The sequence below is a fragment of the Acomys minous genome (genome assembly GCF_964271855.1).
Source record: "Acomys minous genome assembly, chromosome: 7".
Lineage (NCBI taxonomy): Eukaryota > Metazoa > Chordata > Mammalia > Rodentia > Muridae > Acomys > Acomys minous.
Window position 1 is genome coordinate 80,634,265 of NC_140488.1, and position 18,147 is coordinate 80,652,411.

General features: G+C 37.7%; 1 protein-coding gene across 2 annotated transcripts; it reads right to left on the minus strand.

Annotated features, from left to right (window-relative positions):
* Positions 1-446: 446 nt before the first annotated feature.
* On the minus strand, positions 447-2,979 carry LOC311601884 (eukaryotic peptide chain release factor GTP-binding subunit ERF3B). Of its 2 annotated transcripts, XM_084789602.1 has the most exons (2): positions 2,444-2,979; positions 447-2,332 (listed from the first exon to the last, which is right to left on the minus strand). In XM_084789602.1, the coding sequence occupies exons 1-2, from the start codon at positions 2,922-2,924 to the stop codon at positions 864-866; spliced, it is 1,950 nt and encodes a 649-aa protein (XP_084645728.1). In that variant the 5' UTR covers positions 2,925-2,979; the 3' UTR covers positions 447-863. The 2 variants fall into 2 exon arrangements, with proteins under 2 accessions (XP_084645728.1, XP_084645727.1); XM_084789601.1 differs by having other exon boundaries at positions 447-2,979.
* Positions 2,980-18,147: the final 15,168 nt, after the last annotated feature.

Genomic DNA, 18,147 nt, shown 5'->3' on the forward strand with positions numbered 1-18,147 from the left:
TAAGTGTACCCATTATTGTGTCTTGCACTCCAAATTTCACAGTGAACAATACCAAAGCATGTGAAAAATGACAGAGTACAGATAAGAGTCTATTTGATATATATAGTCTGAAACTTTAAGTATACATGTGACTTGACTATGTTCAACATTATGGAACCTAATGGAAGACAACTAAGATAATTTTCATTTTTAAATAATAAACGGGTAAGTAGAACACATTTACTAATTGAACTTAGTCACAAAAAACACAGTTAACTGGGGAGAGCACTAAGATAGGGGTTTCCCCCCCATAGTTTTCCTTTAGTACAAACCTGTGTGGTTTTGACAAGTTCCTCATTTCAAACAAGGAATGGTCATTTTTCTAAAGCCCAAGCAATAAATGTATTTAATCACTTGAGAAAAATAACCTAAGGAAACACTACTCCACACAAATTTAAGCATTATTCGAACACATTCCAAATACTGAAGTTTCAAATGGAACATTTTATTTATATGTCAGTTGTCTTCATTAACATATACACAGACTGGCACACTGATTGTTCTGCACAGAACAAAGGATGTCTAGATATCCCAAAGGGAAATTAAAATTTTAAAATATATTACTTTTAGTCTTGTAGGCAATTACATACACATCACTTACAAAGCTATTACTGATTTGTCCAAGAAAGCAGAGTGGTATAGAGGGAAGAAACTTGAGTATGCATTCAAGAGTGACATAACTGAGATCTCAACATGAGAAAGCTGACAAAACATGGATTTTTGCTGTGAAATTTCTCTGCAAAATATGGACACAAGTCTGTCAATGGGCAGTAAGTTGCAGTCAATCTTTCACACATTATGGTGCAGAGGCATCAATGAGTTGCTTAGTCCTTCTCTGGGACCAGTTTCAGAACTTTTCCAATCGCGATTGTTTTACCCTCATCTCTTAAAGTAAAACGACCCATCTGAGGAAAATCTTTAAAGGTCTCCAGGCAGATAGTTCCTGCAGTCCTTAATCGGGCAATACACACTTGGTCTTGTTTCACAAAACGGGGCCGTGTCTTACTTTTTTCTCCTGATTTCTTGTCTACCAATGAGATTAAGGCTGTTATCTCAACTTCCTCTATACAAGTATGAATGTGAAGCACCGCATTATAACCTGGGCAGATGATAGATTTGTGCTCAATGATCACTATCTGCACATCAAATGTGCGTCCAGAATGGCAAAGATTACTGGGTTCACAAAGTATGAAGCCTGGAAGAATCTCTTCTTCTTCAATTCCTTTCAGTCTGATTTTGAGGTTTTCACCTGGGGCTACAAAATCAGTTTCAGCATCATCAGAAACAATTCCTAGAACTTCCACATTGTGCTTATTTGGCATCATCACAAGCTGCTGGCCTTTAAAAATGGATCCGGATTCCAGCTTTCCCAGGACCACAGTGCCCATATCCTTGTACTTATCCACAATTGGCAATCTAATTGGTCCATCAATTGATCTGTTGAAGTTTGGCAAACTATCCAAATATGGAATAAATGGTAATCCAGTGTACCAAGGGCAGAACTCTGATTGCTCTTTAATATTTGCTCCAGTCAGTCCTGAGCAGGGCATAAAATGAATGTCCTTTTTTGGACTGAACCCAACTTTTTTCAAAAAGGGCACCAGCTTTTCTTTACATTCCTCATATCGCTCACTGCTCCAATCTACTGTGGGATCATCCATTTTATTAATAAGCACTATTAAGTATTTTACCCCTGCTGTTTTGGCCAACATCGCATGTTCTCTTGTCTGTCCACCTTTTTCAAATCCAGTCTCAAATTCTCCTTTCCTGGCAGAGATGACCAGCACAGCCAAGTCAGCTTGAGAAGCACCACCAATCATATTTGGGACAAAACTCTTGTGGCCAGGGGCATCTAAAATTGTGAAATGTTTCTTTTCTGTTTCAAAATACGCACGACCCACTTCCACCGTCTTACCCTTGTCTCGTTCTTCCTGGTTTGTATCTAAGGCCCAGGACAAATACCAAGTCTCTCTATTCTTCTCCTTAGCTTCTCGTTCGTATTTCTCAAGTGTCCTTCTGTCAACCATTCCAGTCAAAAACATTATTTGTCCTCCAATGGTTGACTTGCCAGCATCTACATGCCCAATGAACACCACATTTACGTGTTCTTTCTTAGGAGCACCTGATGGTATGACCATAGATTTTGATTTCCTTATTTCCTCTTTCTCCTCCATAATTTCCTTGCCACTTTCTTCTGGGGGCCCTGCATCTCCCAAAGAATCCCCAGGCTTCGCTTCACTTACTTCTTTAAGCTCCCACGATTCTTCCAGGGCCATCTCCACCTCTCCATTTTCTACAACAGGTTCAGAAAGTTCCATGGTAATAGCTGAACTGGAACCTTCCCACGACACTAAAGGTCCATCTTTGGAAGGTTCCACAGGTGCTCCCCATCCCAGCATTTTACCTTGAGGGTCTCCAGCGCCGGCGCCGGTGCAGGTTTCGTCGCAGCTGGCGGCTGTGGGGGCGGGCAGCTGGGCCGATCCCGGCAGGAAGGACTGCACGAACTCCGTGGCGCTTACGCTAGGCACGAAAGGTTTGGCGTTGATGTTGAGCTGACTGCTGAAGGCCATGCTGAGATGCTTACGCTGGGCCTCCGCTTCAGCTGCCTCGGCCGCTGTCGTGGCCGCGGGGGCGATTCCATCCCCGCTCGGAGCCGAACCCGGGGCTTCCATGTCCACCTGATCCCAGCAGTCGGGAGCAGAGTCGCTGCTGCTGCCGAGATCCATGGTCTGAGCAGCCAGCCGGGGTGCGGAGGAGAAGGAGCGAGATAGGCAGGTCAGAAGGAGCGGGTTCCCCCGGTGGTAGTAAGGCAGGAACAGCCAAGGGCTACGGGATAGCGATGCGAACCTCAGCGGTGCGGAGGCAGATAAGCGCAGATGCTGCATTCACAGCTGCGGCGGCAGCAGATATGGCCGCTCAATGCTCTGCTCCTGTGTGTAAGCGAATCTCCTCCCCCAAATCCCAATCACTTCCGACTCCTCCACCCCTGACCCAAAGCCTGTGGTGAATTGGCCCCTCACTGCCATCCGTAGGTTTGTCCCCTTTAGTTCTCAGTCAAAGGCTAAGTCCCGAAGCACAATTTTTTAAACGAGATTTTCTATTTATTTTGGTTCACACGATCTGGGAAAATGGTTTGACCACGTCTCAATGATTAAACCTTAGATACACCTGATTTAAAATTCTACTAAAAATTTCCCGTAAAACGAAAACTCATATTGAACAAATGGTGGCCATTAGTTGTGCTTAGAGAGGGATTTATGAAATGTATAAAGATAATAATTGCAAGTTAAATCCAATTAATAATTCGAAATCCAGGGCTTTTTTTTTTGTCCCCATGGGTGCCCTATCAGCTTCCATTTTAAGGATGGGGTTAAAGATCTTTTTAAATTACCAAGGAAAGCGATGCATTCTAATCATTTCATATGCAAGTACCTGGACTGTAGCTGGCAGACCACTCTGTGGACTAAGACCGCTTGTGCTTTTCCAACCAACTGTATTCTGGTGTACTTATTCACCAGGACTTCACCAAGAATCATAGGCCACACCAACAATCACAGGCCAGCTGGGCGTGGTGGCGCACGCCTTTAATCCCAGCACTCAGGAGGCAGACGCAGGCAGATCGCTGTGAGTTCGAGGCCAGCCTGGTCTACAAAGTGAGTCCAGGACAGCCAAGGCTACTCGCTGTGAGTTCGAGGCCAGCCTGGTCTACAAAGTGAGTCCAGGACAGCCAAGGCTACACAGAAAAACTTTGTCTCGAAAAAACAAAACAAAGCAAAACAATCACAGGCCATGCATGATCTTTCAGCTTCATTCTGAGAGCCTGAAGACAGAAGTGGCTTTGCAGTAAGAATCAGTGCTGTGGTGGTAGTAAAAAAGAAACTGTAGATGTAAGCTCAGGTAAAGCAACTATGATCTCTGAGGTGGAAAAAAAATCCTTCAAGTTCTAATCAATAGACTATCACTCTCAGAAAAGGTTGACATTTTATCTAAAACCTGGATGACATTGTTTGTAAATTATCTTATTGAAAACAGGGAAGGCAGAGAGCTGGGGATAATACAATTTGTCTTTCCTAGGTGCAGTTGCAGACATGTATTTTAAATCAACGCAACAACAAAGTAAGACATTATAAAACCAAGTGAATGACTGAAAATTTTGAGAACTGTGTTCTCTATACTTTATGGGAGTTTGGGGGCCCTTGACACTGTTCAATAGGGAGCTGCCACCGCTGTATGTTATTCCCAAGCTTTTAAACAGACCTTTATTCTTTTTCCTTGGGCAATACTCTACATGTGTACTGACTGATTATTTTGAACCTAGGATAGATTTCTTTAACTGGATTTAGGAGAATCTGTCCAAGTTTAGGGGAGTTGTCGTCACATAATGTAATTTATTCAAATAAACAGTGCATATTTAGAATTTTACCTTATTCTGAGTCAACTGCATTAGTCATAAAAATATTAGCAAGATTGCTGCTTGGGCATCTCTTTTAGAGAACAGAAGGTGCTCTGCCTTTACAACTTTAAATGGGAAAGGAGAAATGGTGGATGGGTGTCCTTATAGTCTATCATTAATAGGATGCAGAAAGAGACAAGAAGCAGGGAAGAGACAGAGACAGACAGACAGAAGGAGAGGCAGACAAAGACAGAAACAGACATTCATTTCACTCTACTGGAAAAATTGACCTTAGACAAAACTCTTGGTTTGTGAGGGACCACTTGTCTCCAGTCTCTCTGCATAGAACTTTAAAGGGTTCATCACTAAATCAAATATTTTCCCCACTATATTTTTAGGTATAAATGATACTTATAATTGTATATTGTGATACGTTCAAATTATCACAATTAAATTTCCTATTTAAAACATTTTATTGTAAAATATAGCACAAAGATAATTTCATAAAGGCAGGAAGTAATGGTGAACACCTTTAATCCAAGCACTCAAGAGGCAGAGGTAAGGGTTTCTCTCTCTCTGTGAGTTTGAGGCCAGCCTGGCTTATAGAGGTAGTTCCAGGACAGTCAGAAAAACCCTGTCTCAAAACAAAGTAATTGCATAAAGCAAAATTATGTTTATTTTCTTATTTAAAGAAAAACAGAAAAAACACAATTGGGACTGGGTATTCCCGTCGTCAATTGTTATCAAAAATTTGACCTAAGGCTCAGGGAACATCCAGAAGAAGGGGCAGAAAGCCTTTTAAGTACCATGGTGTCTGCTTCATGATAGTGTTTCCTATAGATGACAGAGAAACTGTATACATGACTCTCAACAATATGGTTGCCCAAACAAGACCTACCCAATGGCAACACTACTTGACATACCAATGTAGGTGGGAAAAAAATCACAAGGGCCCACTAGAATATGGGTTCTCAACCTTTGGGTCATGACCCATTTGATAAATCTCTATTTCCAAGAATATTTATATTATAACTGATAGCAGTAGCAAAATTACAGTTATGGAATGGCAATAAAAATGATTTTTATGGTTGGAAATAACTACCACATGAGGAGCTGTATTAAAGGGTCACAGCTTCAGGAGGGTTGGGAACCACTGCTCTAGAAGAAGAGCTACAGACAGTTAATGGCTGCTGGGAGAAGTTTAATTAGTCTCTTCCAAGGATGAGACCCATAGGTTATCCAGTTAGAAGTGGTCAGCCCAAAGCACATATACACACGAGCAACACAAAATGGACTCAGCGGGGTGTAGTTGTATATACATATTATATGTGTGTAACAACAATAATTAGAGAAGAAGATGATGTCATGGATTTGAGAGTGAATAGAAGAATAGGATGAGTTGGGGGAGGTCAAGGAGGAGGAACTAAGGAAAAAACAATACTCACGTATGAATGTTTCAAAAAATAAAGCAAACAAAGAATAAGATGACCTTCTTATAAATATTTTGTAAAAGGGAAACACACCTACAATCAACAGATAAATCAAGAAATGAAAATTTGTACTGGACATTGTGGGTACACATATATAATTTTAGGATTTGGGAAGTAGAGACAGGAGAATTAGAAGTTCAAGGCCACTTAGGTGTCTAGTAAGGGACTGGGGAGAGGAAGGGGATCTTCTAAGGAAGACAAAATAGAATACAGTGTTAAAGAGAGATAAGGGTGAAACAACAAAATCATTTTTTTCTTTTCTACTATATTCAATATTATTACTTTCCTCATAGATACTTCTTTAATAATATTCCACAGTCTTAGATGATGTTTTCATTTTTATTTAGCAAAATTTTAATTTCTCCATTAATTTATGTTATTGTCCATAAGTTATAGCATTTTATTTACTTCTTAAATTTTTATGGATTTCCTCTAATCATTTTATTATGGATTTCTAATTGAAATCTGTTGTTTCCTGAGAAAATATGCATATGGTTTGAGGCCTTGAAATTTGGAGGGATTTATTTTATTTTTTGTAATATGCTTTATATTAGTAAATATTCCATGTATATTTCAGAAAAATGTATATTATATTATTGTTGGGGAATATGCTATATATGTCAAGCAAGTCTAGATAAGTGTATTATTCAGCTCTTTATATCTCTGATGATTTTCTGCTTACGTTGACAGGGGGTCATTGAAATCCCTGAATACAATTATTGATTTTAATATTGTTCTCTTCAGTTCTATCAGGTTTACTCCAGGGATTTTGATACTCTTTTACCGGGTATGTAAACATTTATGATTGATGTGATTATTTATTTATTTAGACAATGTTTTACAATATACTCCAGGCTAACCTGGAACTGTCCAGGTTATCCAGATAGAACGCCAGGCTATCCTGAGGTACCATATCTTCTTATTAAATTGATTTATCACTATTAAACATCCTCCTTTTCCCACAGTCTTTCCAACTGCCTTAGCATAGGGTTAATGTGGACTATCTTTATCAAATTTTTTTTATTTTTATCTTATTTGCATATGGGCTTTGTGATAGAGCTCTAACTTAGACAGATTAGACCCTACATATGAATCTTACTAGCACAAAAACAAAAACAGTAGCAACAACATCAATTTCTTAAAAGTGCAGTTCTTGTAGACAACACATTTGCCTTTTTATCTGCTTTATTTTGCCTTGGTATGAAAGATATCCTTCCTAGACATAGAATTTTTCCTGGAATTTTTTCTTTTTGAATGTCAATGGGGTCAAATATTTTCTTACTTGAAAATTTTTCTTACTTTGAAAAATGCAATGGTGTCATTATTGTTTCTCTGTACCTAATATACCTTTTGTCATTTTCATTGCATTAACCAGTGATTAACTATAACATGAACCTTTCTCCAGCTTTCATTAGTGTCCTCTTTCAATTCTTTTAGAAGCCGGGCGTGGTGGCGCACGCCTTTAGTCCCAGCACTCGGGAGGCAGAGGCAGGAGGATCTCTGTGAGTTCAAGGCCAGCCTGGTCTACAAAGTGAGTCCAAGACAGTCAAGGCTACACAGAGAGACCCTGTCTTGAAAAACCAAAAAAAAAAAAAAAACCAAATCAATTCTTTTAGACTATATTTTTCTGATATATATATATATATATATATATATATATATATATATATGTGAAATATATACATATATATAATCTAGAATTCAGAAATGGCAAAAATCATATAATTCTTTGTGTGTTTGGTTTAGTTCAATTGTCTATGGGCTAGGGATACAGCTCAGTGGTACAGTGCTTGCTTAGCATGTATGAGACTAGGCTCAGTACCCAACACTGCAAAAGAAATTAACTGTATTTACTATTTCTTTTAGCTGAGCCAAATGAATGAAAAACACTTGGTGGGCAAACTATCTAAGATGTAGTCCTTACAGTTAAATAGTTTATAATTTGGTTGCATTCAAAGTTCACATAATTTTTGGCATTTTTCTCTTAGCACTTAAAATATATCATCTCACTATTTTGTGGCATTCATTATTTCAATAAGAAGCCAGATGGCAATATTATTAGGATCCTTCTAAAATACAAGTCCCTTCTTGCTTTCAATATAGTCTTTGTTTTCAGCACTTTGTGTTTATGCCTGTTTCTGTATTTATCATACTTAGAGTTCATTGAATTTGGTATAGAGTCTTCAATTTAAAATTGGAATTTCCTTGAATACTTTTTCTTTACTATGCACCATTATATCTATGCTAATGGGATTATCAGGGATCTCACCTTTCTCTGAGTCTCTATTCTTTTCTCAAAAATCCTGTCTATATCTATGCCTCAGATTGGAGAATTACATTTGTTTTATCTTCAAGTTGGTTGATTACAACTCTGACTGTTCATGATTACTGTTGAGTTCCTTTCATGAGATTTTCATTTGGCTTGCCCTATTTTTCAACTCCAAAATTTATACTTTTTTTCTTATCATTTCCACACTTTATTCATATTCTCTAGCTGATGAAATTTTAACTACACACCTCCATGAGATTTCCCATGGTTAATTGATTTATAATTTATTTATATTGATTGATTTAAAATTTTGTCTGTTAAGTATGATATCTAATACCAAAAACATAAAAGACAGCATCTTCAAAAATTAGTGGTGCAAAACTGGATGTCAGCAGGTAAAATAATGAAATTCGACCCATGTTAACATGGAAGGAAGAAATCCTATGGAGCCCCAACTGTAGGCACAGAACTATCTGCAACTAAGGAATGCTGAGAAGAGTTTCCCCAATTGGTTGCCCAATACCAAGTGATAAGCCCTGATATGTGGACTGAGTATGGTGTGTGTGTGTGTGTGTGTGTGTGTGTGTGTGTGTGTGTGTGTGTGTGTAAAACAACAATTAAATAGAGATCATGAAATTTGAGAGAGAGCAAGTAGGAGATAGATGGGAGGGATTGGAAGGAGGAAATTTACTCTTATAAGTGTATATTAGCTGTTAAGTAAAGGATGAGCATGCAACAATCCACAGACCTAGAGTGGCTAAGGAACAGAAGGAGAGGCTCAAAGGGGGATACATGGCCTTCCCTGGGAAGGAGAAACAGAATATATTTTGTGGGTGGACTAGGTATGGGTGTGTATGAGAGCAGGAGCGATCAGGCAGGCCAGGGGTGAAGGAAGAAAGTATTGGGAGAGATGACTGGAAATGGTGGGAAGGGATTTGGGAAGTGATGTGGAAGCTTAGTGCAGTGGAAATACCCTGGATTCTACAAAGGTGACCCTAATGAAGACTTCTAGTAATGGGGTATATGGAGCCCGAAACAGCCATCTTCTGTAACCAGGCAAGACTTCCAGTTGTGGGACTGGGACACCAACCCAGCCACAAAACCTTTGACCTACAAGCTTTCCTGCCCACGAGATGTGCTTGGACAATGGTGTCACAGAACTTGTGGGAGTGACCAACAAATAACGGGTCCAAGTTGTGGCCCACACCTTGGAGAGGGGACCCACCCCTTATACTGCCTGGATTGCCAGGATCTAGAGGTGAATAGCATAACAGACCTAGGATAGAACCAAACATGACTGGCAAAATACCGTCCATGAAATGATCCCTAATGATAATCTACTATATTCATAGATCAGTGCTTCACCCAATCACCATCAGAGAGACTTCCTCAGTCATCTGATAAGAGCAAATACAGAGACCCACAGCCAAACATTAAGCAGAGCATGGGGAACACTGCAGAAGAGGAGGAGAAAGGATTGTAAGAGCCAGAGGGGTCAGACACCATGAGAGCACAGCCCACAGAATCACCTAAGCAGAGCCCATAGGGGCTGGACCCTATATAGGTCTGAGCTAGGTCCTCTGCATGTATGTTATGGTTGTGTAGCTTGTTGTTCTTGTGGGACTCCTAACAGTGGGAGTAGGATTCTATTGCCTGTGCTTGGGATCTGTTTCCTCCTACTGGGTTGCTTTGTCCAGCCCTGATATGAGGGTTTGTGCCTAGACTTAGAATTTTGAAGCTTTGTTTCTCTCTGGGTTAGCAATGTATAGTAAGAGGATAGATAGTTACAGTACCCACTTAGCCAGAGGATTATGTGAGAGAAAGAAACATCATAGGGGGAAATGGATAAATTTTTATTATCAAATATAAAATAAGGAATATTATATAGCTCATAATATAAAACAGTTAATAAGAGTCATTCTGAATCTCTTTGCCCGTGTGTGTGTGTGTGTGTGTGTGTGTGTGTGTGTATGTACATACATACATACATACATACATACATACATACATACTCAGCAATTTATTAAAAAATTAACCAATTCCTTAAGAGCATTAAGCAACAAAACTCACCCATGATAAAGTAGATAACACAAACTGTACTATAACTATTATGATAGTTGTTTCACTGCTAAATCATTTTGAAACAAAAGTCTCTAAGCCCAGTTGTTTTTTACTGATGAAATTGATTATATATTTAACATAATTCCAAGCCTATACAATTACTTTCAGAATACAAAAAAGGGAAACCCAATTCCTAACTCAAATTATGAAATTGTGTTTTTGAAAAAGATTAATAACTCCAGTGAGTAGAGACAAAATTCCTGAATAAGTTATTAGCAAAAACAACCTAATAATATATGGAAAGTATTGGTGCAAAAACCCACCTTGCACCTCAAAGGAATTCAGAGGTAGTTTTTTTTTCCTGGGGCCAAATATGAGTAACCATGGCCTGGTAATACACATATTCAGGTTTCCACAAATATCATTGTGGTGGTTCAAATGAGAATGCCCCCAATAGGCTCATAGGTTTAAATGATTGCTTGGTCCCCAGTTCTGTATGAGAAAGATTAGGAGTTGTAGCTTTGGAAGAGATGTATAATTAGAGGTAGGCTTTGAAGTTACAAAAGACTCATGCACGCTATGACCAAAGAAACTAATAAAAGTGTTTGATCTGGGCCCATGCTTTCAGAGGCTTAGAATCCATAATGGCAGAGCAAAGGCTTATTTAGCATCATAAACAGCTGAGTGCCCACATCTTAAGCCACAAGTATGAACAGACAGAAAGGGATTAGGAATGGCATTGTCTTTGAAAAACTCGAAGCCCATCCACAGCAACACCTCCTAATCCTTCCCAAACAGTTTCACCAACTGAGTTGCAAGCATTCATACATATGAGCCCATGGGGGCCATGCTCATTCAAGCCAGCACAAGTATGTCCAGTATAGAGGAAGATATGTAAGGTTTTATTAGACACAGAATTTTTTAAAAGCATAAAAGTACTTGTCAAAAACAGAGGGAACTACAGGTAGACAGGTTACAGCAAACCAAGGAAAATGCTGGTATCGGTTTCATATGCTATCTGATGACTGTTTTTTAGCTTTCAGGTTGATGAAAGCTAGTGTTTTGTTTTTTAAGATTTTAAAGGTCAAAAGATGTTAGGTTAGACACATAGTGATCAATAGGTGGATTTCACAGGGAATAATAGTAGCTCAAGATAAATTGACACTGATTTACAAGATTTTATGCCTCCATAATCTTTAAGTTCAGTTATTTGACCTTCTGGGAATTTCCGTTCACAAAAATATAACATTATGACCATATTGAGTCTTTCCTTGTTATAAAAACTTATTCAATAGTCAAAAAGTCAGTGTAAGCTACCCCCTATTAACAGTCCACTGGCAAAAAATAAGATCATTGCTCAGATGGTTTAGAAAACTCATCACTCTACAAATTAGACAAATTAGGAATCTTCCCTCAAGCTAGTAATAAGAGCTTCTACTGCAAACCCACAACTAACATCATCCTTAATGATGGAAACTTGGATATTTTTCCTCTAATCTACGACAAAGCAAAGAAGTTTTTCTCATCACCTCTACTCAACATCATTTTAGAAGTAGTAAACAATGCTGTATCATGGTATTAGAAAAAGGGCATAAAACCTGTGGGGACTTGAATTAATTTTTGTTTCACCAAATAAACAAACAACCACCAATTTGTTAAAATGGCAAACAGTAATTTCTTATGAGAAAGAAATAAATTCATATTTTCTAGAAGATAGTTACCAAGAAATCTGTAAAAATTTTAAGTTTGAGACATATCCAGTGAGTTTAGTAGAAAAAGAATAAGTCAAAACACATATAATCAAACATATATACTATAAATTAGTAATGAAATTTTCAAAATTTATAACAGCAATGCAATTATAAAATTGATACAATGTATGATAGTGCAAAAATAAATAAATATGAAAGTACAAACAGAATGTATAGATTATACATTTGAAAACTACCAAACACTAATAAAAGAAACTTAAAAATATATAAGCAAGCAGAATGCTGTGGTCCATGTCTATAATTCCAGCGACTTAGGTCACAGAAGCAGAAAGATCATGTGAACCCAGGAGTTGAAAGCTAGCCTGGACAACAGAGAAAGCCTAATCTCAATAAACAAAAATTAATTTCTTAAGTTGATTTGTAATTTTTATAAAACAAATATTACAGCCACCTTCAACCATTATCACAATGGGATTTTTTTAATGGCTGTACAAACGATGATCTTATCATTTATTTACAGTGCAAATCAGAAGATTTAGAAGACTCAAAATTATTTTTAAAAAATCAATCTAGATAAATTATGGTACTTGCAAATGCAGAATAGTGTGTGTTTTATCCTTTTTATTACATTTTTGCTAGTGCATAAAGAAATGGGTTTAGTTGTGCTATTTTCATACACATGTACCATTATATTTTGTTCTTCTTCTCCCCACTAACTTCTCCCAGCCCCTTTAGTCTAATTACTAATATATTCTTTGTTTCCTTTTCCCAGGTAGTTGATTAATTTCATAGCTAAGAAACACAATAAATCTTTTTTTGTTCTACATTTTTGAGATGAGTCCTCTGCCTCTGCTTCCCATGTGTTGGAATTATGAGCCTGTCTCTGATTACTATTTTTACATACACATTTATGTTATTACACATATACACAATAGATTACCTATAGTAAGAAGAACCATGAAACAATCAGGAATTACATAAATGTTACATTCTTCGTGTTTTGGCTATTTGTATTTGACAGCCTTGAAGAACACATCTTTCCTATCTTGGTGCATCTAAAATTCTGAATGTAAATCAATCTCCATCACATGTTGTCATTATCTGATGACTATTTTTATCTGAATATTTTCCAACATAAAACTTAAACAACCAATGAGATGTAATATGAATAAATTAATAAAATAAAATTTTAAAAACTTAAACAAAATTATAGCAGAAGTTGAAAGATTACAATTCGTGTTTTATTTCAGAACCTAGAAGAACAATAATTCCTCGTTACCCTTTGTCATATCAGTTCATGTTTCTCTCTTCGTCCATATTCTGATCCATTTTGCATGAACCACTTGAGGCTTACAGGCACTATTTTTAAGTAAACATAAGTGCTTGCAGAAAAAAAAAAGTCCTGTATTCTCAGTGTAGAGCTCAAACAACTTTCTCAGATTGAACACACCTATGTAATTATGATCAGCATCAGCAAGACCGTAAATATTGCAGCTTTCTGTTACACCTTAATTCCAAATGAATTCCAGTCCTGGCTTCTATCGCTGTATAGTAATTGCACTGTTTTTAAACTTTTTTTAAAAAATACAATCATTTAGATTTTACTAATTTTTTGTGTGTGGATTCTTTGCTTTAAGAATGGCTACCTTGGCCTAGAATAGCCCTGAGCACTAAAAAACATGAGCTGCCTCTCCCTCTCCCTGCATACTTTTGGGGCTGCTAATGGCTGCTGGTGGCCACTGGTGGCCGCTGGTGTCTGCAGCCATTCCTCTGCAAGCTGTGCTCACTTCCTGGGCTCGGCCCATTGTGTTCCAGGCTGAGCTTGCAGAGCCCTCTGCAGCTTCTTTCTGGGATGCTGATGAGAGCTTTGAATACCTGCTGAGTCCTGTGATGCTTTCCTCTAACCATTAGTTTTTGTTTTCTTTCTTTCTTTCTTTCTTTCTTTCTTTCTTTCTGTCTGTCTGTCTGTCTTGTAAAATATGTTTTAAATTGTGAAATAGGTTGTTCCTATTTTCCTTAACAATGAAATTGAGACCTAAGAAGTGATTTGCTTCCTGGCATGCATTTTATCAGTGAAAGATGCTAAACCAGAATGTGGGCGTCTTGTCATAAGGTCTGCTTTTCTCCGTCATCATTCTTCCCTGAAGCACCTGGAATGGATTACAGTGGTAGTTTTGTTCTTCCTATGAGGCTGTGTATGTAAAATGAAAACTATGAAATATCTAGAGTAGGACAGTTCAAAAGGCCTAAAATGGCATCAGGGAAAGCTGAAAACAAATGTTGAGGGCACAGAGCTATAAAGAATTTGCAGAGCTTGGCATGGCCCTTAATCCCAGCACTTAGGAGACAGACACAGACAGATGTCTGTGAGTTTGAAGCCAACCTAGTCTATAAAAGTGAGTTCAGGTCAGCCAGGGCTGTTACACAGAGAAACCCTGTCGTGATAAAAACCAAATAAATAAATAAATTGCCATCTGAAGAACTTGGGGGAAATGGTTTATCAGAAACAGCTGCATTTAAATCTTTAGACAGTTGAATCTGGGTTCAAATTAAGTAAGCTCTACACTGAATAAAAATTCAACTCTGAAATACAAAACACATCATTTAACACCCTAATGTAAATTTGGGGAAACAAATAAAAGGGCAGATATTTTAAAACTCTGATAAAATATTTTGCAAACTTTCTAGACTCCTATGTAAGAACTGCCACAATTCTGAAACTTGGTAAGATTCCAAATATGAAGTAATTTCCCTGAAAAATAACACTCGGTAGCATATATGTAGAATACCCAAGGAAGATGATTAAAGAATGGAAAGGTGCTTGGAAAAAGGTTTCCCTATTTACAGATGACTGGGGGAATGTAGCGCCACTCGAAGCTCATTGCTTTATTGATTGAAACAAAATTGAGCTCACATTCAGGTGTAGCACCTACTAACTTTTCCTCACTACTGTTTCCAAGTCGCTGCTTTCCAGATGTTCAATAGCAGAGTCCTTGTGGCTTGTAGTGTCAATAAATGGTTGAACTTGCCCAGTGAATGCTGTATTTAGAGCAACATGAACACATTTTCTGTTTTAACCATGAGGGAAAAATCAGGTTGCTTTGGAAGGGGAGAAGCTACACTGCACCTCTTTGAGACTTTCCCACTTTTCTCAAGCATTGTTTTCCATCAACATCCCATATGCATACGTTCTGGTGGGAGCACTTCTGAGTTGCTTCCTACTTTGTTTTGTGCCTTTCCCTGTGTAGAGTTTGGAAAAAAATATGCAGATATCGCTGTCACTCCTGACTGAGAGAATAAGCAAAGGAGCTTGGCAATCGGAAGAGCCAGACAATACTTGGAAAGTGGCAGCTTTGAATAAGCCCTTCCCTCTCCAGCTCAGCACTGGAGTCATGACCCCTCATTCCTTCCAGTCAGTTACTTTCTACTACAAAAGCTTGTGGTCTTCTGGTGCCTTGAGTAAGGTTTTTGTTTTTGTTTTTGTTTTGTGTTTTGTGTTTAAACAAAACAACAAAAAACCCCACAACTTTCCCCCAGTTTACTAAGGCCTTTCTCTTTCTTTTCTTCTTTGGGTGTCTTGAGTCAAGTTCAAAACGAACAAGAGAGGGAAATACACCACACTGAATCTGGAGAAGAAAATGACGACACTAAGTAGGATTGAAGCTGAGCAATCTCTTAAATGTGTGATAGATGAATCTGGTATCGGTAAATCAACATTTTACGACATTAAGAACAACAAAGAATGGACTGACTTTTCTGCTGAAATGGGATATGCCATTAGTAGGGGCCGAAAAGAGAAGGGGGCCTACAGGAACCCAATATGGTGATATAGAGGATGCAGTTTTACATACAGTACTAACAGAAATGCTCATCTGGTGTCTCTGTTAAAGGTGGGGAGCTTCAGGCTGCTGCACAGATTTATACACTGTTTTGACTGAACAAACTGTAGGCCAGTGCTGGTTAACTTTTTAGATTTTGAAATAGACATGCAATTTTGGAAACACAAAAGCATGTGCGGAACATGTTCAAGGTTCAGTTTCAGAACATGCTAAGCATTTTTTTTTCATAAAAACTGTCTATGATAATTAAAGAGGAAAAAAAAACTACTTTTAGTCCAGATATACAATAGGGATGAGACTAACCTTTTTTTTTTTTTTTGGAAGTTGATGCCAGAGAACACTCAAACAAGTAGAAAAGATACCTGCCTACCAGAGAGAAAAACAAAGAATGGTTGTCTGCTCTTATATGTCCAAATGCAAATCGAATTCACAAATTAAAACCAGTCATTATTGGAAAAGCAAAGTTGCCCAAAAGTATAAAAGAAGACACAAGTACATAATCTATGATAAATAAACTTAGTAAAAATGTTTAGTTCACAAGAAGAATGTTTTTCAGAATAGTTCTTTCAAAATTTTGTTCCTGTGGATAAGCATTTTCAACTTAATCATCTAAGATTTCATGAAGAGGTCAAGCATCAAGGCACCATTAATTCTGGACAATTCTCCAGTTCGCTCTTCTGCTGCACCATTAACCAGTGAAGATTGGTTGTAAAGATTGTAAAATAAAATGCATGTTCTTTAACCCTAATACTTCAATTTTTATCCAACCAATGTGTCAGTTTGAGCAACAAACAACTTTAGAATGGAAACTACTTGAAGAGAATCTTGTGATTTGGGGAGAAAGACAGGATGAACAAGATAAAGGATAAAAGGTAACTTCCAAAATTAAAATCTACAATGTGGAAACATTTTTTTGGTTTTTCTAGACAAGGTTTCTCTGTATAACCTTGGCTGTCCTGGACTCACTTTGTAGACAAGGCTGGCCTCGAACTCACAGAGTTCCTCCTGCCTCTGCCTCCCAAGTTCTGGGATTAAAGACATGCACCACCATGCCCGGCACAGAAAACTGAAAATTTTAACTGGGAAAAAGAAACCTGTCTGTGATCTTCAAGGATTAGAATATTGGGATTACAAAGAAATTTATGAGAAAAGTGCAGAGGTAGAAACCAAGTTGAATAATGACAAGGTATGGATCAATTGATGTGATACAGAAAATGGTTGTTCCCCCAAAACAAAAGATGAAATAACAAAGGAAGGTGTCCAAAAGCAGATTGCTGAATTTAAATTACCTATTGTAAAAGATAGTTTGGACTAACTTCTTTGTTGATGCCACACCTGAGTTTCAAAGATTCCATATCACACTAAAAGAGATGCAACAAAATATAGCCAAGAAAAGTGTTCGAGAATAAAATCCATTCAAGAATTGATAGATTTTTGAAAAATAGGCCTCATAATATTAAGAATACTTCCAATATTCCTTTGTGGTTCTAGTAATTAGACTATGTAAAGATAATTGTAATTATATAATGCAAACCTACTGTTAATTGACATTGTTTTTAATCAAGCACATTTTTTTCATATCAATATTTATATATTGGTTATAAAATAGTTTGAAAATAACAAATTTACATTGAAGTGGAAGTTTCTGCTTTTTTTAAAAACTCAGTTGTGTCATGTGATATTTTTCTGGAAGCTGTCTTGTGAGAGAGAATGTGATGTTTTGCTGAAAACAGACACATAAGAAGAGCACATGATGTTTAGAACGAATATAAATAGAACCCCACAGACAGTTGGATGACACTTTTGCATTACTAAGCTATGCAGTGCTTCACTGGTCTTCACTGGTCTTTGCTGGTCTTTGCTGGTCTTTGCTGGTCTTCACTGAGCTTCACTTCACAGAGAAACATTCTAGAGAACTTCCATTGGTACTCTGGCTGATTTTGGCCTCTCCACTGATTCATGCTGTTTCTGCTGGATCATGCCACTGCTACAGATTTGCATGCTGTTTGGTGTTTGCTATTAGACTGGACAGCTGGTATCCTGACAATGCAGTGTACAATTGGTCCAAGGAACTACATCTAAGCAGGTCCACAACCCCTTTTTCCTATTAACATTCTTTCTGCCCTCTCTCTGGTCGGTGGGTTAGAACTGAGATTGAAATGTTTAAGAACCCTAAATAAAGTAGGTTTTGAAAAATCTAAGCCTACATTACATTTCTTTAAAAAAAGAAAAGAATGACTAGCTTAATAAGACCTGAACAATACCAGCACCAATAAACATGCTAACATGGAGGGAGGGCATCTCATGGGGACCAACCCCCTAGACAAATAACTATGGACAAATA